General features: G+C 43.6%; 2 protein-coding genes across 2 annotated transcripts in view; both read left to right on the plus strand.

Moving 5' to 3' along the window:
* Positions 1-18,895, plus strand: part of DDAH1 (dimethylarginine dimethylaminohydrolase 1) — a 56,323-nt gene extending 37,428 nt beyond the window's left edge. The window contains exons 2-6 of the mRNA XM_058808756.1: positions 2,032-2,131; positions 3,208-3,281; positions 3,870-3,989; positions 13,738-13,881; positions 14,385-18,895. Coding sequence (XP_058664739.1) covers positions 2,032-2,131; positions 3,208-3,281; positions 3,870-3,989; positions 13,738-13,881; positions 14,385-14,498 — 552 coding nt within the window. The 3' untranslated portion in view covers positions 14,499-18,895. The remainder of the gene's footprint in view (positions 1-2,031; positions 2,132-3,207; positions 3,282-3,869; positions 3,990-13,737; positions 13,882-14,384) is intronic.
* A 2,773-nt stretch (positions 18,896-21,668) lies between these two features.
* Positions 21,669-25,839, plus strand: BCL10 (BCL10 immune signaling adaptor). Its single transcript, XM_058808679.1, has 3 exons — positions 21,669-21,784; positions 23,828-24,116; positions 25,148-25,839. Exons 1-3 carry the CDS (start codon positions 21,701-21,703, stop codon positions 25,513-25,515), a joined length of 741 nt encoding a protein of 246 aa, XP_058664662.1. The 5' UTR covers positions 21,669-21,700; the 3' UTR covers positions 25,516-25,839.
* Positions 25,840-26,632: the final 793 nt, after the last annotated feature.

A 26,632-nucleotide genomic window follows, 5' to 3' on the forward strand; every position in this document is an offset into this window, starting at 1 on the left:
TGCTCTCAGCACAGGGATGTTATGAAATGTTGCCATGTTTGTACAACAGCAGTTTTCCAATATTACCTCAGCTGTTCCCCATTTATTTGTAAAACACCATGTGTGTCCAATCCACATTATAAACCTAATTTTAAAGAATGCTGGAGGTTAAACAACAACACTAAGGAAGATGAAGCCTTTCTGCTAAGCCTGGAGACTCTTGAGTGCCAGGTTTCTGCCTGAAGTCATTTTAACATCAGATGAAAGACAGAGGAGCAAAAGAGAAGTGTTACTTGTAAATGGCATGCTGTAGGCTCATTCCAGGCTGCATGCCAAGGCCTTAGATACTTCTCTGTGCATCCCTTGCTATCAGAAACCCCCTGCATACAGTTCTGAATTGCACTATAACCCATCAGAGTTCTGCAGGTGGCACAAAGATCTGTCTCTGTCCTTCAGAAGTTTTAACTGAGGCACCTACTTTAACAGTGTGCTTGTCCAGGGTTTTTTCTGTCCAGTGACTGGAGAGTGAGAAGATGCTAGAGGAGAAGAGAAACCTCCAGAGAGCAGATGAGGCCTGGATAAAGTGCTGCCCCAAGTGTATCCCACACAGACCCACATCACCTGTCCTGGCAGCCCATGGGCACCTGCCCTTGCCTTTAGGGCTCAGGGTTAATGGGATCACTCACAAATGCCACATTGCCAGGTTATGGAAAATGAGCAGGAAAAGGAAGCTTAGGTGGATCATGTCTGGCTCTTTCCTTATTCCCTGAAGCCAGCACTGCTCTTAGGAAGGTGTCAGCCAAACTGTGTGCTGCTCTTGTGCTGAGGCTGCTACAGTGAGAGTGAAGGACCTGTCACCATCAGGTGTCCTTCCTGCCGTGGCAGGGGTAGTTTGGCAGAGCCCAGGAGCAGGGCTGCTGGGACTGCCTCTGTTGTTGTACAGTGCTGGAAGACTAGTATGGTGTCACTTGTTTTAGCTTCATGTGGTTTTTCTAGAAATGCTTAATTTAGCCCCTTAAATAGAAGAGTGATCTGTGGGACATGCAGAATATAAAAGGAGTTCACTGTGTTTGCCATGTTTATTCATGCTTTCTGGGCACCTCTAGTTAACCATGGTGGGGAAGTTTCACTGAACATGCAGATGCCCCTGTGTGGGATCAAGTTCACATTTCTGTGGATGAGCTCTTATTTTTATGGACATTCTGCAAGGTATAGGCTTATGCTTTTGGTGAGCCATTGGTTGTGTGTAAGTTCTTCTTTTGCCTTACAAGGCACCACAGTGATGCTGTTTGAGCACAGCCCCTGTTCTGGATGGCAAGTGATATGAGCCTTTATAGAAACAGATTCTGCTTTAGGCATCCTCAGCAGCCCTTAGTGGGAAAGAAGGAACCTACTGAAGCTGCATTCCCTGCTCCTGACACAAGCTTCTTTCAGCAGGAAACAGGCTCTGACTTCAGCAAGCAGGAAGCCCCACAATGTATAGGCATGAAATGTTTTGTGATTCTGAAGCAGGGTAGCTCAAACATGCAAGAACTAGTGCCTAGTAAAATTGCAAAGCCATAAGGAATTTGAACATTTACTGACTAGGGGATTTTTTTTCCTTTGGGCTGAAGAGGGCCTTGGGTAGAGCTGGCACCTCTGTGGCTGGCAGAGGCACCTCTTGTGTCTGAGCAGAGTGGAAGGAATGAACCTCACTCCTCTGCTGCTGCTTCTTCTGGCCCAAATCTGAGGGACAAGGTTTGCAAGAGGATATTGCTGTGCAGAGGGACTGGACTTAACATGTGCTTTGGAGCACTTGTCTGTGCCTCCTGAATGCTGCACTGCAAAGACAAGAACCTGATCTGTGCCCCTTGCCAACCCATCCCCCAGACCACAGAGGCCTCTGACCACAGGTGGGGAACTGTGATGGGCAGGGCCACGAAGGACCCTGCCACCCATCTTGCTAAAGGTGCATTAAAAGGCTTTAATTCTTATTAATTATATGTATTTCTGGCAGGTTTAAAATTTTTTTTCAACAGTACAATATGTCCTTAATAACTTTCTTTTAAACAGGTTGAAGCCATGAAGAGAGCACTGGAAAGTCTCAACCTTAATATAGTCGAGATGGTGGATGAAAACGCAACCTTGGATGGTGGAGATGTCTTATTTACAGGTATAATAATCACAGGGAGTGAATTTGCTGTTTACATGTTCTGGCTGCCTTAAAGACTGCATGTTGTCTGATAGCAACATAATAAAATGTCATTCCTGTGGTTTGCTGAATCTGTTGTTTGCTAAATGTCATGAAGGTTGCTGAGAGATGAGTTCTCAGTGCAGCCTTCAATGTCCTGCCTAATACCTGAATAAATGGAGTAGCAGTACACACACTACAAAGAACAGCACTGTGCATACAGATTTTATTTTAGCTTGTAAAGTGCCAATAAGAAAAATGCTTTCAGTAGTCAGCTGTCTGGGGTTGTTTCATATTTCTTATTACAAGCAGCTAACATTCACCAGACTCATTTTCAGGACTTGTAAAAGCTTGATGCAGACAATTGTCACTAGTTCAATGAATTAAATGGAAAAAAAAAATTTACTTTATCAAGGATGTGGTAGAGTTGCCTGTCAGATGTCATGAGCCTTACATGCATGGCTGACTTCAAAGATGAAGATACTGCCTGTGTTTTTTATGTCATTAAACCCATTAGGCATTTTCTCCCATTGGCTGCACACAGCGCTGCTCCCTGCCCGTGCTGAATGAGCCTGTTTGTTTTGATCAGCATCACAGGAGGCTGCCTGCCTGCCTTGGAGCACCACAGGGAAAGAAGCGTCTCCTAGAGAGGCAGGCCAGCAAGGGAGGCCTTCCTCAGGCAGTGCAGATCCAGCGCTGATTTTCTCTGGTGCTGGAGGATGCTGATGACTGCAGATCTGCCTTGAGACCAGAGGAAATCTCAAAGGGCGAGGGAAATGGTTAATCAGTGGTGTACTAATCCAGCCCAGCTGTTGTCTTTCCTGACCCAATGACCACTGGAGAGATTTAGAAGAGGAAGCTATTTATGCTTCTGGTTAAATATCTCTTCTGGCAAAGGATTAATTGCTTTAGATTGTCAGCTCACAATTGCAGGTTGCATTCTTTTATGCTGAATTTTCAGTTTAAATACTCATCTTGAGAAGAGAAACATATAACATGAAAATCCTTGAAAGATTGCTTCAGAATGTCTCTAAAGCTAGTCTGATTTTTCATTCCAGGCAGAGAATTTTTCGTAGGTCTCTCCAGGCGGACAAATCAACGTGGTGCAGAAATTCTGGCTGACACATTTAAGGTTTGTAGATTCCTTCATGCCACAGGAAATAGGAGCTGTCATTCACTGAACTAATTGAACAGTTGTACTGGCTAAGATGTTTGTCATACTCGTGTACTTTATTTAAGACCTAATTTAAAGAACCCCAAAGGTCCAAGTTGCTGAAAGGTTTGAGCATCCTGTAAAGTGATAGATGCTGAAGTTGGATCTGAAATGTGAGATTGCTGCATAACAATTAGTTGGATAGTGGGAGGATGTTATTTTTTGAGAGCACATAAACACTCACGTTCTTCATGTTCTCATGTATCAGCCTTGTGTTCTTATTGCTGGTTCCTGGAGAGGTTTTATGTACCTACTGTTTAATTAAGCATTTCAATGTATTTCTTTATGGTTGCAACAATAGAAGTATTTGAAACATGTTCTGGATTTTATGTCAGTCTCCAGACAATACAAGCTGGTCCAGAGGAGAGTGTCATACTTAAACAGTTGACACTGTGCCCCGGGGTAGATAATTTGCAGAGAGTAAAATTAATTATGGAATGTCTCCATATAATTATGGAACTAGGACACTTAAAAATATTTATAGCACCCTTCTTTACTCCCATACAGGATTATGCTGTCTCCACAGTCCCTGTTCATGATTCTTTGCATCTGAAGAGCTTTTGCAGCATGGCTGGACCAAACTTGATTGCTATCGGATCAAGTGAAGCTGCACAGAAAGCCCTCAAGGTAAAGCACCTAAGGAAATATTCTAAACAGCACATCTCTTTCTGCTCTTTTTAAAATATCTGCTTAAGGATGCTGGAATTTTAAAATACACATAGATCAGTGAAAGAGGAAACAACAACTTCATGTTAGGGTCTCCTGTGTGTGCAAACCAAAAAGAATGTCTCTGTCAGGCAAGAGAATTGTGGTGTTGATTTAACTTCATTTATCTTAATGGAAATAAACAGAATATGCAGGTTATTATTTACAGCTTTTTAGACTAAAAATCTGATAATTTGGTGTTAAAAGGGAGGAAGGAGATATAGTCAGACCAGTGGGGATGTTGCCATGAGGAAACTTATCTTTTAGAATTCACAGAGGGGAAGTAAAGGTTCTGTCATGAAAGAAGGAGGAGGAGGCCCTACACTTGTATACAGTGTTTATAAACATGAGCAAAATTCAACTACAATACTGGTTGCTCAGTGCTGCAATTTGAATTTGAGCCAGGGCTAATCTGAGAACTCATCAGTTTGATTAAACCCTTCTGCACTGCTCGGTTAATCATGTTAGCATCAATTTAGCCATTGTAACCAAAAGCATTTTTTGTCTAACTTGATCAAATATTGCTGGTAACTAACCATCAAGTAAACACCAGCATTAATCAAGGTAAAGTAATAAGCAAATACATTTTTAAAAGGACATGATAATTACCAAGATAATCTAGCAGTCTCTGATTATTGGTGGATATATTTTTAAAAATAAATCAACTGTCAGCCTTCAGTATGTTTCTCTGCACTGGACATTTGCATGTGTCTGAGGATAGCGTTTGCTCACACCCTGCCAGCTGAGGTTAGGGATTCTGGGCTGGAGCAGGGTTTTGTCCCCTGGCATGTGCTCTTCTCATGCTCCTAGAGAGCTGACAGGTTACATCAGGCAGCCATGTCACAGCAACATATGGAGTTACCCAGGACATGTTCCAGTGAGTTGGATCTGGCTGTTTGTCCAGGAGTCTAAATCTCCTATGAGAAACTATTGGCAAACAAATGGGTAAATTTTCTGTCTTGGAAATGATGGCATTTGCAGTGCTGCTGATCACCAGCTTCCCCTAACATTTGAATTCTTGCTTTCTGACAATGTATTTGTATTTGTTTACTTGCCACCAAAGCAAAAAAAAATTGCAATCAGCTTCTTGCAGTCTTGTGGAAATACAAGTGCAAGAGGATCTTGGAGGAACTGACACTTGGAATTAAAAGCTGTTCCCTGAATTTCAGCAGATGAGCTGAGCTGCAGCAGTGCTGTCAGCTGCTCCTGTCACCCAGCAGAGTCTGTGGCAGTACAGTCCCCTGAGCTCCTGCCGAGTCTGTTGCCTGGCACAGCCCAGCATGCCACTCCTTTATTGTAATAATTTGTTATTTTAAACTCCTCCTTCATGTTGCCATTTTTTGTGACTGGAGATGCACTCATACAAGCAAGATGACTGAGCTGTCTTTAACCATCTCTGGTAACTGAGTTGTTTTCACATGTCATGTTAGGCAACTGCTTCTAGAGAACTGCTATATTGTGCTACTCTAACATTTTACATTTAAATTGGGGTTTATCTGCTTACATTCTTGTTTGAAAGAGAGATTTTTCTTGATTGTTCTTACTGCTGCAACTTATATATCCTTACAGTACTTCAAAAATAGAAAAAGAGATTGCATCTGGTGCTCACATATGGCCAAGTGCAATTGATCTTGAGTTCAGTGCAGTATGTGTAATGTAAAGCTCTGCAAGTGAGCTGGGAAATGAATCCACAGAGTTTAGGATAATAGACCGCATGCTAGAAGCAGATAATAAATCAGAAATGACATTTTAACCATTAAATCCTCTTCAGGTTTTGGCAAGTGTAGTGTATTTATTTGGACTGCAGCTGAAAAGTGGCACTTGAGGAAACTTGGTGAAAGAAAGAGACAGATGAAGTGCAGAAAGTACTGGGGCCTCTGGTGACTATCACATCTGAAACTTTAACTTCCCTCTGCTGTTTTCAGCATGCATTTAATTCCTTCTTGTAGTTAAACCTGTTTATAATTCCATACATGTAATTCCACATTTGAACATCAGCCATGGCTGTTGAGAGGATGAAGCCTGGGATTATTTCTCAGGTCCCTTGGAGAAGGCAGGATTTCCTGTAAACATGTCACCTTTGGGCTATGATCAGGCACTGCCAGAGTTGCTGACCTTTCCTGTGAACGTGAATGAGGACGGATTTGGGCTGTGACAGTGCCAGTCCCAGTGTAGGGAGTTGATGTGGCAGTGCTGCAGATGAGCACCCTGCACCACTTTTCCCCAACAAGGGACATAGCCCTGGGGTCTTGTTGGGACAGCAGAATAGCAGGAACTGGCCCAGGACATAATCCAGTTCAGGTTCCAGCAGCAAAGGCAAAAGCTAGGCAAGGTGACAATGGGAGCTGTGACACAGCATCTGTTGCACACCCCTTTCTGCATTCTCTTGCTCTATACCAAATCCAGAAGAGGCACATTTGTGGCTGTTTGTATTGGTTGATACAGAGCACAATTTCCCTCCACTTTGTGATGAGTGAAGATTGGACAGCAGCAGATGATTGTGGACACAGTCCTTGATCAGACCATCTCTGTCACCCTTTGGATAATCCAGTAGTAATCCCAAAGCATTTGAGGGTCACACATATTGTTCCTGGCTTTGACAAGCTCAACTATTCCCTTGCAAGCAGTGTGGATTGTATCTGTAGCAAGTTCCTACTAAAAAGGTTGTCATCTCACTGTTGAGAAATGAGTCTGTCCTTTGGGTAGGCTCTGGTAGCAGGCATTGACCAAAGGAGCAGCCCTGGGGTGTCCCCCCAGGACTGGCAGGGAGAGCCTTGGTGTGCATGCACTGCTCTGGGGTGATGCAGGGTGAGGGGGGAATGCTGATGGATCTTGGCAGGGAGGGCACTCATCCCTCCATATGGCCTGGGCTCAGCCCTGCAGTCAGCTGAGTCTGGCCTGTTTCCTCTGAGATCTGGAGTAAGGGAGTGGCATGTGAAACATCTGGGATTTCAGTTGGTCACTTGAGAGAGTGTGTGCTAATTCAGAGGCAGTGTGGCTGTGGCAGATGTCAGGACTGAGCAGCACTGCCAGTCAGGGTGCAAGACAGAGCAGGTGATGCAGCTGATAGAGTAACCCCTCATGTCCCCTCACAGACTTGTCCCAGCAGGACCCAGAGCAGTGGTCACATCTGCACTTTGGTGCTGGTCCTTGGTATCTTGGAGTCCAGCCTCATTATTCAATGGATTTCTTTATGGTCAGGACTCTGTTGGAATATCTGCAGTAGTGCAATGCCATGACTTCAGCAATATACCTCTCTTTGTTCCTCCTACTTTCAAAAAAAGGATTGGACATGATTGTCCTGCCTTGTTCTTGACTCCCTCATTCAGTATCTTCTGTTGGGAGTGGAGCTGCTCATTCTTCCCCTAAATTATTCCCTGGGGGATGCTATTGATAATGCAGTTGTTTTGACAGTGATCAAGAGAGGCTTATCAAAACCACATCTTAAGGATAATATAGAAAGGAGTCCCTTTTGGGTAACTATGCCCTTGGTGTCTGTCCAAGCTGTGATCAGAGCAGAGCTTTTAAAGACTTGAGCACAAGGAGTTGTTCTCGCATTGGCAGTTGCCCCCATTCCTTTGATTAAATGCCTTTTGTTCTTACTCCATCTTGTGTAACTGAAGTGTCTGCAATGTGCCAGCTTTTGAAGAGCTGAGGAGTGTTTCCCTGCATGACAGGAGGGTTATAGTGCCTGGATAAAGCAGAGGGGTTCCCAGCTCTGCCGCAGAAATGCCTCCAGACACCTAAGGGACAACTTCATCTCTCTGGTGTTCTTAGAAAACAGTCTGTACTGCCATGCAGCAGGAAAAGGCTCAGCTAAATCTGCTTTTCCTATTGTCTGTCTAGCAACTGTCTTTTCTAGTAATGCACAAGTTTGCATGAAAACATTATCTCTTCTTCCTTAAGAATTCATCATTTGTGCCTCTGCTTATTCCCCACATGAAGTCATAATCCTCTATTTATGCTATCACAATGGGTTGCTGTGGAAATCATTACTAATATTAATAACCCAAAGAAGATGACATCAGGTAGGGAATTAGCAGAAAGTGCAGATGAATGCTGACTTTTTTGTAATGTGGGAACAAAGAAAGTTTAGTGAAATGTTGGGAACTTTCCCCTTTAAGCTAAACATTAAAAAATGAGACTTTGGTTCTCTCAGCCTTGTAGACAGTAAAATTAATCAATTTATAATCAATCAATACATGAATCAACTTATAAAATTCTATGTACTTTCCCTTATCTCCTTCGGATTCTTCATTACTTTATTAATTAGGGGTACCTACAATCTCAGAGGATGTAGGTCTTCACTGAGTGCCAGATGACCTCCTACCTTAAAAAGTCAACTCGTTGTCTTTTACTTTGAATTAATTTTAGATGATGTAATAGCCACTGCACTTATCTGAGTGTTAGTGCTGTTCAGTTTGCATATGTGCAGAAGTATCTTTGGAATATAAAGACTCAAAAGTATATATTTATATACTAGAGATTATTTATGAATCAGTTTTGTTTGTTTGTTGGTTTTTAAAGGGTGACAAAGTGTCCCTTTCAGTACATGTTTTTCCTCACCAGTAAGGCACAGGAGCTGGGTCAGAGGCTGACTGAGGAGATGTCACGTGCTGTGCGTAAATGGGGACTCATGTTTCTGTTCTTTGCTTCTTTTTTTTCCCTTTGACCATTCTCTCCCTGGGTTCCTGTTCCAAATGACAGGATGTTCGTGCTCTTGCCTTCTCCACTGAGAACAGCAGCCCACGTAATCCGCTTCCTTTGCTCCTTCTCAGGCCGTGGTTTCCCTTTGCATGGTCCTTGGCAGAGCTGGCAGGCAGGGGACAGTGTGGCCATGAGGGATGGTGGCTCAGGGGGACACAGCAGTGCAGGTGTGCACGCCAATGACACTCGGTGCCCATCGCATCTGTGGTGACGCAAAAGGTGTCCTGTGCCAGGAAAAGCCGAGGAGCAGGGTGGGAGAGGCTGCTTGTAAGAACTCTTCCTTCTGGAAAACATGACTGGGAGGGTGCAGCAGGGAGGCAAAGCCCAAAGCCCAGCTGCTGGGACCGTGGGTGTTGGGCAGAAATGAAAGCAGCACTCTGGCCGTGGGTGGACTGAGAAATCTGGCGTGCTGGCCAAGGCACTGCTGGCTTCACAGAGATCCTCATGTGGTTTGTGTCTGTAGGTCTGGGCTGTCCTGTCCTGGATCCCTATCAGACTTCTCAGTGCCTGATAAGGAGGCTTAGATCATTCTCCTTTGGTTTATGCTGCTCACAGTGGCTGTGATGGCCCCTTCCTACTGAGTCTACTACGCTGTTGTCTCTTCTGCCTGTATGCGTGTCAGGGGAGACACTCCTGATAGATCTTGACATTCCAGCAAGGTTGCTGGCTTTTCCAGCTCTGCTCTTCTGTCCCCTCTGGCCAGCCTAGCCAAGGGTTTCATGGTCACTGCTTTGTTTAAGGAAACTCTGAGAAGCTGCTGAGTCCTGTACGAGGCACCCGGCATTGTGGCACAGCTCATCAGCTCCACTCTGTCCTGCACTTTCTTGTGCTGAACCCAAAGGCTGCTGCTTTCTCTCTCCATGCCAGTTGTTTCTCTAAATATGAAGAAATGAGGAAGAAACTCAAAGGACAGTCAGGGCAATAAATCAGTGAATGAATTTTGGTTTTAGTGTAAAGTGATGTGCAGCTGGTATCACTCTGTATGACAGCTGATGAGTTGAGGTCCTGGAAACCACGCACCAAATCTTGGTCACCTCCACTCCCTATGTTGGGATGCAAAAGTGGGTACCTCTCACCTGAGACTGGAGACACCCTCCCATGCAGCACTAAAAAAGAAGCTCTTCTGGGTGTTGTGAGAATTTTTAAAAAAACAGATTTGGCAATCAGCAGTATTTTCCATTTGCAAGCACTAATTTACCTTTCTCAGCTGTCCCTCCAGATGGCAGTGGACTGGTCAGGTGCCTGTCCTCATCTTTTGCCTTTGCTGCATGATGACATAGCCTGACACTGTTCCCAGACAAGTGAGAAAAGAAACATGTTGACCTTCCAAACTCCCATCCAGCCTATTGCTGTTATTCTTCTCAGCAGTTTTAGTTGCCCTGCACCATAAAAATACTTCATTTTTGTCATTGTAGGTGAAACCTTGACATAGTGTAATCTTTTCTCACACCTTTCATTCTCTTGGATCACAGGCCAAAAGTTGTTTAAGCATCAGTGTCAAATGGGCTGAAGTTTAATGTGCTTAGAAAGAAAGAAAAGAGGTGAGATGCAAGAATTATCTTAAATAGTTTGACATGACTAGTTTTCTTTTAAGAATACTTTGACTTGAAGGATTTAAGAAAAGATAGCTGAAAGCTGGTGAGGGAATGATCCCATGGGTGCAGCTCCATTTGGGCTTAGGATTGATTTTTCTTTTAAGTGTTGGCAGTCAGGAAAACAGTGGTTAATCAATACAAACATCAAACCCTGGAAATCTGGGCTTCTCTGTCAGCATCACACAGGCAATTTAAGTGTGGTGCTCAATGCCCTGTTAGCAAGAGGAACATTCAGTGTGTGTTTGGTTCTGCTTGTGGGGAGTTGGGGATAAAAATGTGCATTGCAGGTGGGTTTGGTCGCTCTCTGTCCTGCAGCAATCTGGATGTGAGTAGGTCCCAGAGTGAGCAGGAAGCAGGGCTCAGACTGGGGCCTTCCTCATGGAGGGGGGAACATTTGTAGTTAGGCTTGGCCTCTTTTAAAAGTCCATGCAGTCATCTTAGTTCTGTCAGAGATAATGGACCCAAAACACATACACTTTTTCCTTCATGTATAATGCTGCTTCATAGTTAGGATTATTTAGCTTATCCATTACCTCAGTTGTCTGAGGACACACTGTAAAAAAACTATAGAGAGGCATTTTAGGCTATGTGGATGACTTCAACATAAGGAAAGCATGACTAAGGGCTGAGAGAATGTGCAGTGAAAATTGCCCTCTTTAGGCTGAGGAAAATTCCCAGAAAAACGAGGCACGCGGGAAATGCCTGGCTCTTAACACAGCTGGTTGTACAACGTTTGTGCACAGAGAGCCAGCCCTCTGTATATAAATGCATCATATTTTGGGATGTATCTGATAGAAAATACAATCAAAGGACCTTGCTTTTATCTCCTTTTCTCTGCCCTGGAGTCAATCTGGCCAGGCACATGTACTTAATGACTTCACATAATAGAAATACAGAAAACCACATGGGTCTGCAAAATGCCCTGATTGTGTCGTGTTGATGCATTTCTGCTGCATCCACAGCCTCCCTGTGGGGCAGGTTTGGGGTGTTATTGCCTGGGCACTCTCTCAAGTAAGTGGTTTTTGAAATTTTACTGCAACAGTCAGGCATAGTTATAACAGCGATGAAAGCTTGCAAATATTATTTCCTTTTTATCTTAAGAGCTGAGGAAGAGAGTAATCTTGTGTTGTCAAACCTCCAGTTAGTAATAAAAGCTTTCTTGTGGTGGTGTTCCAGCTAGCTGAGATCCCAGTACCACTATCACAGCTGTGTCCTCAAACTCCTGTGCTACTTTGCCTCACTTTCTCACTCAGGCTTTCTGATTTGTTTCTGAACTGATTCCACCACCGTTTGTGTGCTTTTTAATACTGAAAACAGTCCTTTTAATGTGCCCTTGGCATCATCTCCCAGGATCCCAAAGCTGGTCCTTGAGGCACAGGGGCCCTGCCACTTGTCCTTTATCTGCTTGCTGGTGTATTTCCCACTTCAGCATTTTGCAGAAGCAAATGAATGGGAGACTTGTCTTTACCCTTCTGCTTAAGAATTCTTTCATCATTTCATATGGAAACATTTCACAGAGATTCACAATGTATTTCTGATGTTCCTACAAAAACCTACAATATCAAAATTCTGTTTTCAACAAGGAGTGGAGAGAGAACATCTGCTTGTGAGCTTAGTGAAATCCAGACATAGTGGCTTTTCTTCTACTGATACATGTATTTTAGTGCAGATTGAATGAATGTTTCCTTAGTCAAGACTTAAAAACATTGTATAGGAAGGAAAAGGGAAGCTGCAGGTGGAGGCTCTGGTTTCCAGGTAGAAGAGCCACACTAGGTGCAGGACATCTGCAACATCAAGGAAACAGAATAAAACTCATCCTGGCAACATAACAGAAACAAAATTATAAAAAAGAAAATCAACTGTGCTAAGCATACAAAAATACAAAATTACATCTGGTGAAGTAAAGGTGCAAGGATTTTTGCCCAGAGAAACACATTAACCTTTTAAGGAGGTAGATGTGTCCTTGGGAACTTGGGAAAGTTTCATAACATGAGAAGGAACAAGAAATGACAATCTGATAACACTTCCTCAAGAATGCATGGCATTCTTTGTTGAGAGTTTCATGTTCTCCACGGGATGTGGATGACTCAGGCTAGAACATGAAAAATGTGGACCTATAAAGGAATTACTTACCATAGGTGTGGGCAAGCATGAGTTCTTTGTTACTTCCCAGTATGTTGTGTAGACCCTGTTCTGAATCAGCTACATTTCCTTAGTAGTATTTCTTTAATGAATGAGAAGTAGTACAGATGAATGACCTTAGAAGCAACTTAATGGCAAACTTAACTGTGCCTAAAATTGAAGTCTGCTTTCTGCTGTGTGATATAAATCTCTGGGTTCTCCCTGAGAAGGGAATTTAGTTGAAAAATGTTGTTAACAAAAGACCAGGTTTTTCTAAAGATACTGTTAATGTGAATATTTTAAGTTGAAAAAAAAGCTTTTTCTTTCTGTTTGCATCTTTGCATGTATGTGGGCACACAGGTGGGCTGGAGGAGAAATGGAAACACTTGCAGTTTGCTTAGGCTTTCAGTAAGACCAAAGTTTTGGACTTTGAGTCTTGTTCAGTTCTGTGTTATTCTTGGTCTCTGTGAGCCTGAAGCTGATGTAAAGCTGGAATGCTACAACTGGGAATCAGGCATCTTGTCTTCAGGCTTTTCCCATCCTTAGTAAAATGGATCTGCTCCAAAACATGGGATTGCATGCTTGTCGTGCCCTGAGTGTCTCTGTCTCTGAAATTCCAGCCAGCCAGGGTCTACATTTGTGTATTTATACCCAAGCCTCTGCAGGCCAGCAGCTCTCCTGTGCAAGGCAGGCATTGTGCTGTCCCCCTGGGAACGAGGATTAGCACAGACGTGCCTGCTCACCCCCCAGCACAGGTGCTTAGTGAAAGAGAAACTGCCTGCAAGGCAGAACAGAGGTCCTTGAAAGGAATTAAGATTGGGCTGATATCCAAGCTGGGAACCATTCCTGTCCTGTTTGGTTTAATTCATACTCATTACATAAATACTGAACAATGGTTGCTTTTTTTTAATAGGTGCTGAGCACCTAGAGTCTCAATCAGTGTCAGGAGCAGTTTTGCATACTCAGTGTGCAATCCTCGAGGAAAAGACCCCACAGAGGATGCTTACCAAGTGCCCTGCTTAATCCTGCTGCTTGCAGGAACCATTGCGCAAAGGTTTTTTATGGCTCTTTTCAGTTAGGTTTAGTAGATTCTTCCATAAAGGCAGAGATAAAAGGAAATATCTGTACTTGCTGCACAGCAAAATGGCCCTTGACTGCCCTGGCCATAACAATTAGCTATTTCTGTTCTCCCATTACTTTGGGGTTGCTTGATTTGATGTAAATAGCTGCCCTTTGTCTCCTGGCAGACCATGCAGCAGATGAGCGACCACCGCTACGACAAGCTGACAGTGCCTGACGACGCGGCGGCAAACTGCATCTACCTGAACGTCCCCAGCAAGGGCCACGTGCTGCTGCACCGCGCCCCCGAGGAGTTCCCGGACAGCGCCAAGGTGAGGGCTGCCAGCCAGGGACGGGGTGGTGTGAGTGCCACAGCCAGAGGGCCACGTGTGCCACCCTGATTTTTAAAGATTTTCTAGGCCTTCTGATGTTTACATTCTTGTAGCAAACTTTCTCACACGCTTTCTGTAAATAACTTATTGTTTTGCATTCTTTTATGGAGGAGGAGAAATTTGATGGACTGTTGGTTTGTGCAGTGTCATTGGAGAGGTGGCACTTTCACCCTCCAATCCACTGTCACTTTTGGAAAATTGTAAATGTTGGAGTCAGAAAATAAACTTCCCTTTTCTTCACTTTGAGAGCAGCAGTGTGTGCTCTTGTATTGTTTTGTGTCCTGTAGCGACACATGTGCACCATGGATGTTCCTGCTGATTAACAGTGTTGGGATGGCTTGGCACCTGCTGGCAAATCCATGTTCTGTAAATACTTAGAGAAAGGGGAAAACAGAGGTGTAAATGTAATGATTTTTCCCTTGCATTTTTTTTTTCCTGAACAGGTATTTGAAAAGCTGAAGGACCACATGCTGATCCCAATAGCTGCCACAGAACTGGCCAAAGTAGATGGGTCACTCACCTGTTGCTCTGTGCTTATTAACAAAGCTTCAGAATGATGAGTTTACAGAGTCCCTCCCTTGTAACTGGCAATAATGTTACACACAAGGTAGACGAATCTGTATCCACACTTTTATTGTTTTTATTGACAATCTACTGTACCACTGTGCTACTAACCCTTGTTTACAGATTTTTTGCATTGTGATTTTTATTATGTCCTTGCAGATGGTATTTAAGGTGGATGTAGGGTTTGTGGGGAGCACATAACTCTGAAGTAAGTTAGTCCCATGGGCTAGCAGAAGGCAATTATAATGGCTAACCCTTAACTTTAGTGATTTAACATATCTGTGTGAAAATTTCATGAAACCTGGCTAATTCTCAATATTTCAAGCACCTCTATTGTCTTTACACTGTTCTCTTCTGTCTTCTTTTCTCTTGCTTCCTTGCTCTACATGTGTTTTTCCTTCCTCAGTCTCCTACTTTCAGTGGTGCAAAGTATTAGGGGGACTGAAGAAAACTCAGTGGGCTCATGAACCTTGTGTGGTAGGGAAGCTTAGCTGGGACACTGGGCAGGGGATTGTGCTCACTGTCCTGGTCACATCACAGTGCTGCTGCTGGGCAGAGTTGTGGCTGGAATCCATTTCAGACACCAGGGACCAGCTTTGGAAAAGCTTCCTCTGATGGGAGCATCCAAGGGCAATGCCTGCCTGGGAAACCTGAATGACAGGAGAGAGTAGTGCAGCCACACAAGTTGTCTCCTGCAATTCAGGTTCCAGTTTCCTGATAAGACCATGACTTTCAATGTGGTGAGAATGGAAGAGGAGGTTTTTTAAAAGGCCAGATCCTAGGAAGCCTCTGGACCACAAAAATTAAATGCAGAGATGCAAAAAAAACCTAAAGTATGGGGGAGTCAAATCTCTTTGTTTACATCTTAAAATTTGTTTCTCCTTTCTGTTTTCTCTTCATTTGGAGGCCACTTACTAGCAAAATTCAAAAGAAAAGGGTGATAGAAGGAGTTGAAGGACAGCTATTCCTGGATTATGCCCATGAATAAGGGAAACTATTTTTTCCTGGAAGATTGTAATTTTTTCTTTATCTGCCCTTGGGACAGTTTTCCTTGGAACAATAACATCTTATATTTTTTTTTAGTGGCATGAATATTCACAGTGGTATTCAGTTAAGACAAATATAATTTTTGTAGCAAATTCCTCAACATGTTTACCCACTGAGTCATGGCTTTTTTTATTTTTTTTTTTGCCACCGCAAAGTGAAGCACACACCATTGTATTCACATGCTTCTTATTAAATAATTTGTAAACTAAGGATAGGAGCAATTCCCAAACAGAGGCAGCAGTGGGAACTCTCCAGAGACTGACAAATAGTCTGAACATGTTATCAGCTTCCTAGACATCTCCTCCACCTTTCCTGAACCACTTGTGGTGTGTTGCTGAGGTACAGTAGGAAGTGAGTGAGGGGGCTTGGGCAATGTGGTCTGCAGGAAAGCAAACAGAATTAACCAGATGCCCACTGGGATACCCTTTGGAAACCTGTTTTGTACAGCCATAAGGAAGGAAACACAAGTCCTCATACTTGTAGGTTCTCTCTGGCATATCTCACACTGCATCTCAGTTGTAATGAGATGAAAACCTCCTGGCAGCTGCCAGAGTACACCTGATGCTTCGTGGGTGCTCTGTTTGCTGTGATGACACAAGAGAAGAGAGCAGTGATGAGTGAATATAGTGTATGTGTAAAGAACATGGCCCTAAGGAAGTTCTTCAGGCAGCCAAACAGCAAGTGGGGGGGGTTTCCTATTTATGGCTCTCCTGTCCCAAAGGGTGTTCCTAATGTTCCCTCTTTATCTCTTCCATTCCCATGCACCATCATTTAAACCTGAGCCAGGTGATCAGGCTCTCAGGATGTAAATGTTGCAGTGGGGAATCTTTTTTCTGCCTTCCCTTGGTGCTTTTTAAATATTTGATAAAGTATCACACATTTCAAAATAACCTGACATTAGACAGAGATTTTGTGCCAAAAAGTGGCCCTGCAATATTGAGCTGTGAGCTCCTAAAGGCAAGCTGTGCTCTGTTAAAAACCTGTGCAGCTGTGGGAGCTGTCAAAGCTGAAACAGCCCCCCCATCCTGACTTGTCCATTTGTCCCTGGCCCCCATCCATGTCCTTCAGTCCCTCTACCCTCCTCTTGCTAGGGAGCCAGAGCATCCAGCTACACTGGTAGAGTTAGGCTGTAGGATTTCTATTTTATTTATTGTGAAATATTTCTATAGTGTTGGTTTTGGTTTTTTCTTCCTCCACCCTCTCTCACCTCTCACCTGTCTCCTTCCTCAGACTCCCATTTCTAGTTTGCTCATCAAGGCATGATGAGCACTTTTCTTGTTTAATCCCAAGTGATTTTACCTTCTTGCCTCAGTTCTTACTTGAGTCTTTTTCTTCACTTCTTCCTCACTGTTCACTCCACAGTATCCCAAGCCATGATGGACTATCCTAAACTCACTCCCTCCTTGAGTAGGTGCCAGGAGAGAGGAAAAACTGAGGGGTCTGCTTTGGGTCTGAGCAACTTCTTTTGAGCTGGAGGGATGACAGTCAGCAGGAGCTGTACCCTTTTATTCAGAGGGTAAAAAGGGTGACTCCTCTTTTTAAGATTTCTCCAGAAAAAAAGAACCATTTCTGGTGACAGTGCTGTCACCCTGTGTCCTTGAAAGCCAAAGAATGTGTGACAGTGAATTCCTCTGATTCCCTAGGGGAGGGAGAGGAGGAGTTGGGATTTCAGAGCTGAGAAACAGCTGTATAGACAGAGAGATTGGTTTTTCACCTTTTGCCATTTAGATTACTTTGGCTTCAGGGCTGCATTTTGGTATACAGAAAGCAAGGGAGCAGCTGAGGGATCTGAATTCCTTTAGTTGTTGTATTCAAACTGTCTAACTTCAGGCACAAAATTGAGGTGCTCTAAAACCACACCTGCTTTCTCTCTCTTGGCCTCAGTAGGAATCACAACCGCTTAACATAGATGCTCTAAATTACATCTTAGTCTGATGCCAAAAGTTACCTAAGCTGGTTAGGGGGATCACCCTCACCTCACAGCTTCTCCTGTTAATCTTTATTCTGGCATTAGAAAAAAAAAATATTATGAACACTTCAGTTTATGTATTTGCAGTATGGTACTAAGAACTAAAATCATGTCAAATGCTTCTTGTTCTTGCTGTTTATTTTTCTGTTGCCCAAACAAAGAATTCAGTTGTGAGGACATTTCTGCAGTGACACATGTGCATCTAATGCATTTCCAGTACATTTTGTCACCAGAAAATTTCTCAGATGCCTGATGTAAATCATCATCCTTGATTAATATAAATAATAAAATAAAATCCCAAACCAAAAAAAGGAGCTGAGACACTGAACACTGATAGCTGCCCACATAAAACTCTTTGATAACAACTGTCAGACTGTATGACAGAGCAGACCCGTACTGAAGTTCTTGTGGTAACAGCTCAGCAATGGGGCTTGAATTACTCATCAAAGGATTTTTCCTTTCAGCAATCAGTTTAGCTCAGTTGAAATGAAAGAGCCAGAATGTGCATTATAGGATGTTATCTTTGCTGAGAGTTTAGGGAGATCTGTGATATGTGGGTTTCTTTCTTCTACAGAATGTGAATACAGTGTCTCTCTCTGTAATGAAAATGTGAATGCATACTGTACCTTATGAGATAAACTTGAATTCTTCCATTTATGTATTCTTGTGTTTACCATGCTAATATTCAGTTTTAAATAGATGCCACTGTGTGAAGCTATGCTCTGATTTTTTTTTGTGATTTCCATGTGATAGGAATAGAGCTCATAGGTACCACTATGTCCAGTTTTGGAAACAAAAAGCCAGTATACAGAATGCTGTTTGTTCACAGCAAATTGGAAAATATGGGGAAAAAAAGCTTTTGATTTTGTTCAGCTTCATATATGTTTTATCAATTAAGTCAGAGCCAAATTAATAGAAAACATCAACATCCACATGGAACCATTTGAGGAAGATAATTTACTATTTAAGATTGTCTATTTTTGCTTTTATCAATAAGGAAGCTGAAAAGATAAGCCTGCCTAAACAATGGTAATTGTTAAGTGATTGTGAACAAAGTATCAGTGGACCTCATGTATTTCAGAGAAGTTTTAACTGGACTGTGATGTAAATTGTATGGAGTTGTATGTGAATCGTGTTAGTCACTGTTTTACTTTTATTGTTCTGCAGTGCACAAATGTGACTACTGAGCACAGAAGCATTACATTCATTAAACTTAATCTTGTTGCAGTATATAATTCCCCACTTTTTGTGCCAAAAACATCAATACATTCCATAATCAGTTCTAATAGAGGTTTGCACTTTGATTTAATTTTTTTTTGTGATTCTTGCAGTTTCAATACTATATATCTCCATCATGAAGGAATAAAGTGTCAGTTGTACCCTACCCTGTGTAGTTCATGCTTCTTCTTTTGGAACTGAAAGTTTATGTATTTAATTTGATAGTGTTTCATGCTGTCTTTTTATTTCCAAGCTTATTTCATACCTAGAAGTAAAGCCAATTATAGACATTAGCACTAAAACCCTTAATTCTGTTAGAGGAAATCTTGACTCTTTAAAAACAAATTACTCTTAAATGTAGAGTCTACAATTATAATGTGTAGAGAGGAGATACAGCCTGTGAGTGGTCATGGTTAATTTTATTGCTGTCCAAGGTAACAAAACAGATGTTAGCATAGTACAGTATGATTCTCTGCAGTGCCTGCCTTTACTGTAACTTACAAAAGGTGAAACTACAAAGGTTTAGTGGCATTCCATTATGGTTCAATTACTCACACAGCTCTTGTGTCTTTTCTCCCCCACAATCTCAGGAGCGGCGATTGCACTGCAGGCATTGCTTTGAGGTAACCTGGCAGAGAACTGCATGTGTTATATCTAAACACTCCCTGTGGTGGGCTGCAGGCTGCTCCTGGGGCTGCTCTCTGCCCTCACCCTGGGGCTGCAATGCCAGCAGGGTACAAAGCTGGGATCCAGAGCAGGGTGACCCTGCAGTGACTCTGGGCTCTGTGTGTGCAAGGGCTCGTGGGCCATCACTGCCATCTCCTGGCAGCCCGGGAATCACTGGTTCAAGGCCTCAGTGTTGTTCTTCCAGCTTTTTAAGAAAACCAAGATAATTTAACAGAGTAGGAATTCCTTAATAAACTGTAGCAAAATAATTACATTACTTTCAAACTGTATTTTGCTAGTATAATAGGACTTTAAATAAACCATCATCTATTATTCTCCTTGCCAGAGAAGTAGGGACAAAGGATCTTAAACACAGCCTTCATACTGATTTTACAACATTGGTTACAAGTATGATTTTTAACTAATGTGTTTAAATCAGTGCTGTGTCTAATGTGAATACATTTAGTGTGATGCAATTAGTATTTTAAACTACTTCATTTACATGTCTACAGAAGAGAGTTGGCACCAATTTACCTGAATTTGTTTCTTAATGGCAATGATTAGATGAGTTTTGTGCAAAGGGAAGCCTTCCTGCTGCCTGCACCATTAAAGCCTGGTAGGGTGTTTTGGCATTAAGTCAGCTAAAATATATTCTGCTCTTGTATTTGCTAACCACATGCTCTCTTCCTGACTGCTGAAGTGAAATCATTCCAGTTTGTCTCCTACACGGCTCAGGAATCAGCAGCCTAACCCTCCAGACATCACATGGCTTTGAACTGCACCTCTTGCTGAGCAAGGTTATTAACAAATACTCAAAATCCAGAATGCATGAGAGATATTTTTATCAGCAGTGTTGTATGGAGCCAGCAAAGTCCACAATATAACTCACCTTGAAGAGGAAGAGCTGAAAGGCATGTGATATAATAAACAGGGGTGGGAGTCAGGGGCTGGGAACACGCCTGGCTCTGTTTCAGAAGTGCCACAATCAGTTCTCTTGGAAGCATCAGAGAAGCTGAAAGCTTTCCATGTATTTTGGGTGCCTAGCACAGATTGGGGAGGATCAATGTAGGCACTTGAACTTGGGAAAAAATGGTCAGCCCTGCATCTCTTTGAGCAGGAAAATCGGAGATGAATAGGTAGGTTACTTTGCAGAGATACACAGCTTTGAGAAATTCAAATGCACTACAGAAAGGCTTCTTGGACTGGGAATACCAGGAGGCCATGGGCTGTGAGCAGGTGTGCTCCCAGGTGAGCAGCAGCCAGGGCTGTGAGGGGAGGGTCAGCCTGAGAGTTTGCACTGGCCAGAGGGGCCCTCACAGCAGTGGCGGGGAGTGGAGCTGGCTGGCAGCAGTTTGAGGATTGGCCCTGATTGGAACATCCAGCTCTGCAGAGATCAGCCCTCTCCGCAGGAGCCTAGTCCTTTATTTTTCACGTGTTCTGGGCAGGATCTTCGTGTTTATTTTAAAGCTGGGACTGCTAGCACTGTAAAACAGGTACTGTCATAATTAATAATTAGTATTTCAAGTACTATTGCATTAACAAAGCATGTCAATCAAAGACTTTGCAAATATGTAAAACTACTATAAAACTGGCAGGTTTTCCCTACTGACAGCAAACCTCAGTGTTGATCGCTTCTACTTATGTTCATGTTTATCTGCTGAAAGGACAATTTTAGGAGCGCATAAACAGCCCGAGTTCCACCCGTGCCAGCTGCCAGAGCCCCGATTGCCGCAGTTCAGCGCTCCCTTTCCCTGAGGAGGCGGCGCCGTGTCCCGGCGGGGCCGCGGCTCCCTCTGCTGCTGCCTTGGAGCACGACCCCGTGCACGGAGGGGCTTTGGAACACCGAAACCGGCGGGCACCGCCAGCCGCTGTCATTCGTGCCAGCACGCGCCGCGGGCCCGGCACCGCTCCGCACGCTCCAGCCGCGTTAGCGGAGGGGCTGCCACAGGTCCCGGGAGGCCCGGCGGGGTCAGGGGCGGCTCCAGCCCCAGCCCCAGCCCCAGTCCCAGTCCCAGTCCCGGCCGCGCACCCCCGCGCCCAGCGAGCCGCGCCCGCCCTCAGGCACCGGCACGGCCCCGCGCACGCGCCACTGGGCGGGGCCGGGGCGGAGCGCGGCTCCTCAGCGCTCATTGGCCGGGCGGGGCCGAGCTGGGGCGGGGCCGCGGCCGGTACCGGCTGGGGGCGGGGCGGAGCGCCGGCTCTGAGCGCCCATTGGCGGATGCGGGCGGGGGCGGGGCCCGGGCGGAAGCGCCGCCCCGCGCGGGTTTCCCCAGCGGCGCCGCCGAGGGTTCCGCCATGGAGGGCCCGGGGTCGTGGTCGAGCTCGGGCGGCGCGGGGCGGCCGCTGACGGAGGACGAGATGGCGGAGGTGAAGAAGGATGTAAGTGGCGGGCGGGCCCGGGGCTGGGCGTACGGCCCGGGCGCGGAGCGGCGAGCGGGGCCCGGGCGGGGGAGCGGAAGCGCTGTGGGAGCGGGCGGGGGACGCGGCGCGGGGGCGGCGGGAGGCACCGGCCCGGCCCGTGGCGCGTCCGGGAAGGCGGCGGCGAATCTCGAGCGCGGCTCTGCCCCCCGGAGCCAGGCTGATCATGACCCGCGGACCCCGGGCCGTGCCCGGCCGTGCTGTGTGCCGCTGCCGCCCGCTCGCCCTGCCGGGGCGCGCTGCGGGCTCGGGCTGCGGGGCTCGGGCCGCCCGGTGCCTGCGCCGGAGGCAGCAAACGGGGGGAGTAACGTGAAACCCAAAGCTTGGCTGAAAGTGCGTGTGCTGTCCTGGTGCCTGTAAAACTCTTAGTTAGAAAGCGTGGATTTCTACGTTATGTATACTTAGGGATTTTTTATTGAGGCTTATTGTTCTTTATTTTCTTGAGTTTTCCCCTATACTTATTCATTGATGTCTGGAATCTGATGGAAGACTTCATCCTGATTCGTTCTGGATTAATTTATCTCAACGTGAGACTGGGAAGCAATGTACTAACCAACCTCAAAAAGTGATTGCTTAATTAAAAAAAAAAAAAATGTAAAATCGCTGTTTGTCACTTATTTATTGCCTATCCACGGTTCTGTTTATAATTTACAGTCTCTTATGTTTGATTCATTGGGATTTTTTAATACTCTTTTAAAGTACAGTGAATACTGCTTGTAGTTTGGTTTTTGTTTCTTTTTAGTTTTATGCTTAAGTGATTTCCTTTGAATGCTTTGTCATAGTTCTGTGAGACATGTTTTCAAGCCAGTACTCGTTTCCACAGGGTAATACTGCAATAGGTGGCATTGTGTAGTTACACCAAAAAAGGATAAAAGCCACTTGAGTCAGACACTGTAGGTGTAACACGGCAGGTGTGTTAGTGTGGGTCAGTGACTGAACCCAGGGCTGCAGCTCACAGAAATGCACGACTGTCACTTCAGCCCTTAACCTTACACGTCCTGCCACAGTACTTGGAGGGGAAAGGATGGAAATCTTAGGTAGAAACAAATAACATTTTATCATCAAAATGCAGTCCCATAAATCTGACTTTAGAGCTTCTGCAGTCACATTTTAAATGTTGTGGCTTCATGACAGACTCTCAGAGCTGTTCAGGTAACACCGATGGGATCTCTGCAAGCCAGGGTGCTGTGTCAGCATTAGCACTGTGTGTGACAGGGGACAGCACACCTCAGGAAGCTACAGCTGGCAAGGACATCTTGGTCTGGGCAAGCTTGTCTTGAGGAGGAGTTATAAAGTTTGGAGTCTTGCAGTTAAGAGCTGAGAAGGATAAGGGTGAGCCATATAAAATCACTCATACAATGGAATAGGGTTACAAAAGACACAAAGCAGCCACTAATGTTGTTGAGAGTATGTACATTTATGGATGAAAGTGTATGTGTTTTGGATGTCAGTAATTTGTTGAACCTGTCAATAGTATAAATAATTAGGCTTAAATTTTGTAAATAAATATGTTTATTTACAAACATTTTGAACTGTGAGTACATTCATGCTGCTGCTTTGAGACCACTTTTGCTCAATGCACAGAAAACATCAGTAACTGCAGTATTTTGGAGTTGTGTCTCAATGTGGCAATCAGATGATCAGTGAAAATGGGTGTATTTGTAGACAAAGTGAGTAGGTGCTGTTTGCTATAATTTCATTTTTACTTGACTGTTTTGAAATGTGCTAACCTCAGACCTTATGTAATCACATTTTCTATAAGTTGTCACTGTATTTCTTAACAAGCATTGGAGCTCCTGAGTTCAGTCCAAGAGTTAATGAAAGTGATAATTAGGGAACAGTTCTTAAAAAAAACTTTTTACACTCAGAAAAATCTCAACTAAGTAACACAGCAGCAACCTTAAAAAATCTCTTGCTAACCTGCATCAAAATCATATAGGTTCCAACTACAGGCTTCTAAATGATTTGAAATGTTGGTTCATAGCAGTTTGTTTTGCTTTTCAGGCTTTGGAAAGGATGCGTCCTTACCTGTGTGATAAGATCATAGCTGAGAGACACTTTGATTACCTGCGCTCCAAGAAAATACTCACCAGGGAGGACACAGAGGAAATTTCTGCTCGATCTTCCAGCAGGAAAAAAGCTGGGAAGTTGTTGGACTACTTAGCAGAAAATCCAAAGGGACTAGATACTCTGATTGAATCTATCAGGCGAGAAAGAACACAGAACTTCCTGTTACAAAAGATAACTGATGTAGTGCTGAAAGTCAAAAATGAAAAGCTTGAAGCTCTTAAAGGTAACACATTTTTAATAATGTTGTGTAAGACATAGGTTTTATTTGGAGGGTCTGCAAAATTAAAATCCAAAACTAAAATCTTCCTCTGGTATTTGGAACAACATGTTTGGAAATATTACCAGTTTGTGTTTAAGGTCCTAGAGCATGTACCCTGGCTTTATCTGAAACATCCACCATAATAACAAGTAGCAAAAAAATCCCCTATTGTATTGTTATGATGGATGAATCTGTCTCCACATTTCAGTTTTGCTTTTCAAAAATGGGTGGTTATGTTCCATTTTGCATTTCTCTTCAAGCTGTTTGCTGCAGGGGCAGGATGCTCTGGTTTAGTTAAACTGTGTCTCAGCAGATGTGCAAGCAAATGCAGCTTGAGGGGAGTTCCCCTGTATGCCTTCACTGCCACAGCTTTAAGGAGACACTGTAAATACATGTGTGTGTTTTTCCATACAGGCTTAGAGGTTTTGTTGACACCCAAACCTTGAAGTGACTGTGTGCACTCATAGTTTAGGGCAGAGAAAGAAAGTACAGGCTTTCTACACCAAAAGTGTTACTTCCCCTTCCACACCCATCAAAAGGCAAATAAAGAAGGAAGAAGTATGGTCTAACCACAGAGATGAAGGGCCTGAGGTTTGCTCTGGCTTCAGGTAAAATAGCCTTAAATGCTGTCCATGTTGGAGCAGAACCAGCAGGTGAAGCTCTTAAAAGTTTGAAGAACACAGTGAGAAAAATCTAAAAAAAGTTGGGCCAAAGGGCTAAAGTGACTTTCTAAAATGAACTTTTAAGTTACAGTGCATTTTTGTCAAGCACTATCTGGTACTGAGTACAGAGAAACCATTCATATCAGCCTAGATAACCTGCATGTTTGTTTTCTAATTTGTCAGGAATTCTGGATGTCACAGATGAGATGAAGGGTTAATCTGTTGAAAATATGGACAGTTGATTTTTGACAGTCTTACTGATATTAAATCACAGCACAGTTTAAGATGTCCTCATACTGTAATTAAATCCACTATCTGTTTTTTTTGTCTTAGGTTTAAGCTGCAGCACCTGTATGACCTCACTGTATGGAGGAACAAATAATCTTTCTAGATCATTTTCTGATGAATCAAATTTCCTGGATAAAACAAAAGACAAAGAATCTACCCAGATACATCACCCAGAAGAAGATTATAGCACCGCCGCATTTGTGTCTGCTGTGTCTCTTCATTCAATGAATTTGCCAATTGCAGAGATGGGAAGTTCACAGTGCAGTGTTTTCTCAGCCACCCTCCCGGGGCCTGGGGACCCTGGTGCACCCCCGCTGCCCCCAGAGCTGCAGGCAGAGCAGCAGGAGCCATGCACCAGTTCAAGTGACAATTGCTTTTTGCCTTTAAGGTCACGTTCTGTTCAGCCACAGTGAACACAGAGACTTTCCTCTGTTCCTCTGAATGGTACTGAAACTTTGTGGGATGGCTCATAAAGGCTAAAAAATGTTTTCAAACTGTTAGGAAAATTGGAGGAAATAATCTATGCAATTTCTGTTTTAACTTTGTAATTGTGTGATGCTGGTGCTGCTTGACTTTTTTGTTTTGTTTTTAGGGAGCTTTGTACAAAATACTGTGGTGTTACAGCAACAAATGTTTGTTTTTTAAACCAATGTGTATAAGATTTCACATTTAGTGTATGAGATTTCATACCAGCAGATACTTTAGCTGGAATTACAGAACAAATGGGTTTTTTCTTTCTGCAGAAACTAACAAATCAACTTTTCTTAATGTTTCTAGGAAAGATGGTTAGGAAAAGTCCTGAATATGGAAAAAAATCTGAACTAAAAACTTAAGCTTACTTACCAAAAAGCTTAAAGTCATTTACCAAGTTAAATGTTTCTCACTAGGATAAATTCTGCTCTCCATGTATATGTGTGCTGCTCCACTTGCAAAAATCCTCACAAATCTGGCCAAATCATGCTTATTAGCAAGGAGTTTCTTCCTTGTGTGAGCTTTGTCCTACTGGTACATCAAGAGGCATCAGTATCACAAATACACTTCTGCAGCCCTCAGCCTATTCTTCTTGTGTATTAGTTAAAGATTCCAGATTTGAGATGCACTTTAAATATAATTTCTCTTTAGTACTGGAAAAGGAATGTAAACTGCTCTACTGGCATTGTGAGGGCTGTAAGAACACATTACTGTAGGATGCTATTAAGGAGCAAAGCTTGTATGCTTTGTCCCACTAGGGAAGTGGAGGAGAAGCTGTGTGACACAAAAGTATCTGTACCTGAAGGACTCTTGGAAATGTGGCACTTCAAATACCTCCTCTTCAAAGCAGACAGACAGGTTTACATTTCAAATTGTTTAGAGTCAAATGCATTCTTTTTCAACATGGGAAGGTTCTCATTTCTTGCCACCATGTAACACTGTATTCCTCTCATACTGGAATTGTAGCCTACCTTTTGTGCACGTGCCTACAATAATTTCAAAATGACCTGGTGGATTCTTAATTTGACATGTATACAGCTGTGTTCTGCAGTACTACAC

The sequence above is a fragment of the Ammospiza caudacuta genome, chromosome 7, assembly GCF_027887145.1.
Source record: "Ammospiza caudacuta isolate bAmmCau1 chromosome 7, bAmmCau1.pri, whole genome shotgun sequence".
In the NCBI taxonomy this organism is placed as follows: domain Eukaryota; kingdom Metazoa; phylum Chordata; class Aves; order Passeriformes; family Passerellidae; genus Ammospiza; species Ammospiza caudacuta.

Coding starts and splice junctions, on each gene's coding strand:
- BCL10 (XM_058808679.1), top strand. CDS start 21,701: ATGGAGGGCCCGGGGTCGTGGTCGAGCTCGGGCGGCGCGGGGCGGCCG. Junction 21,785..23,827: donor TGGCGGAGGTGAAGAAGGAT/GTAAGTGGCGGG, acceptor TTTGCTTTTCAG/GCTTTGGAAAGGATGCGTCC. Junction 24,117..25,147: donor AAAGCTTGAAGCTCTTAAAG/GTAACACATTTT, acceptor TTTTTGTCTTAG/GTTTAAGCTGCAGCACCTGT.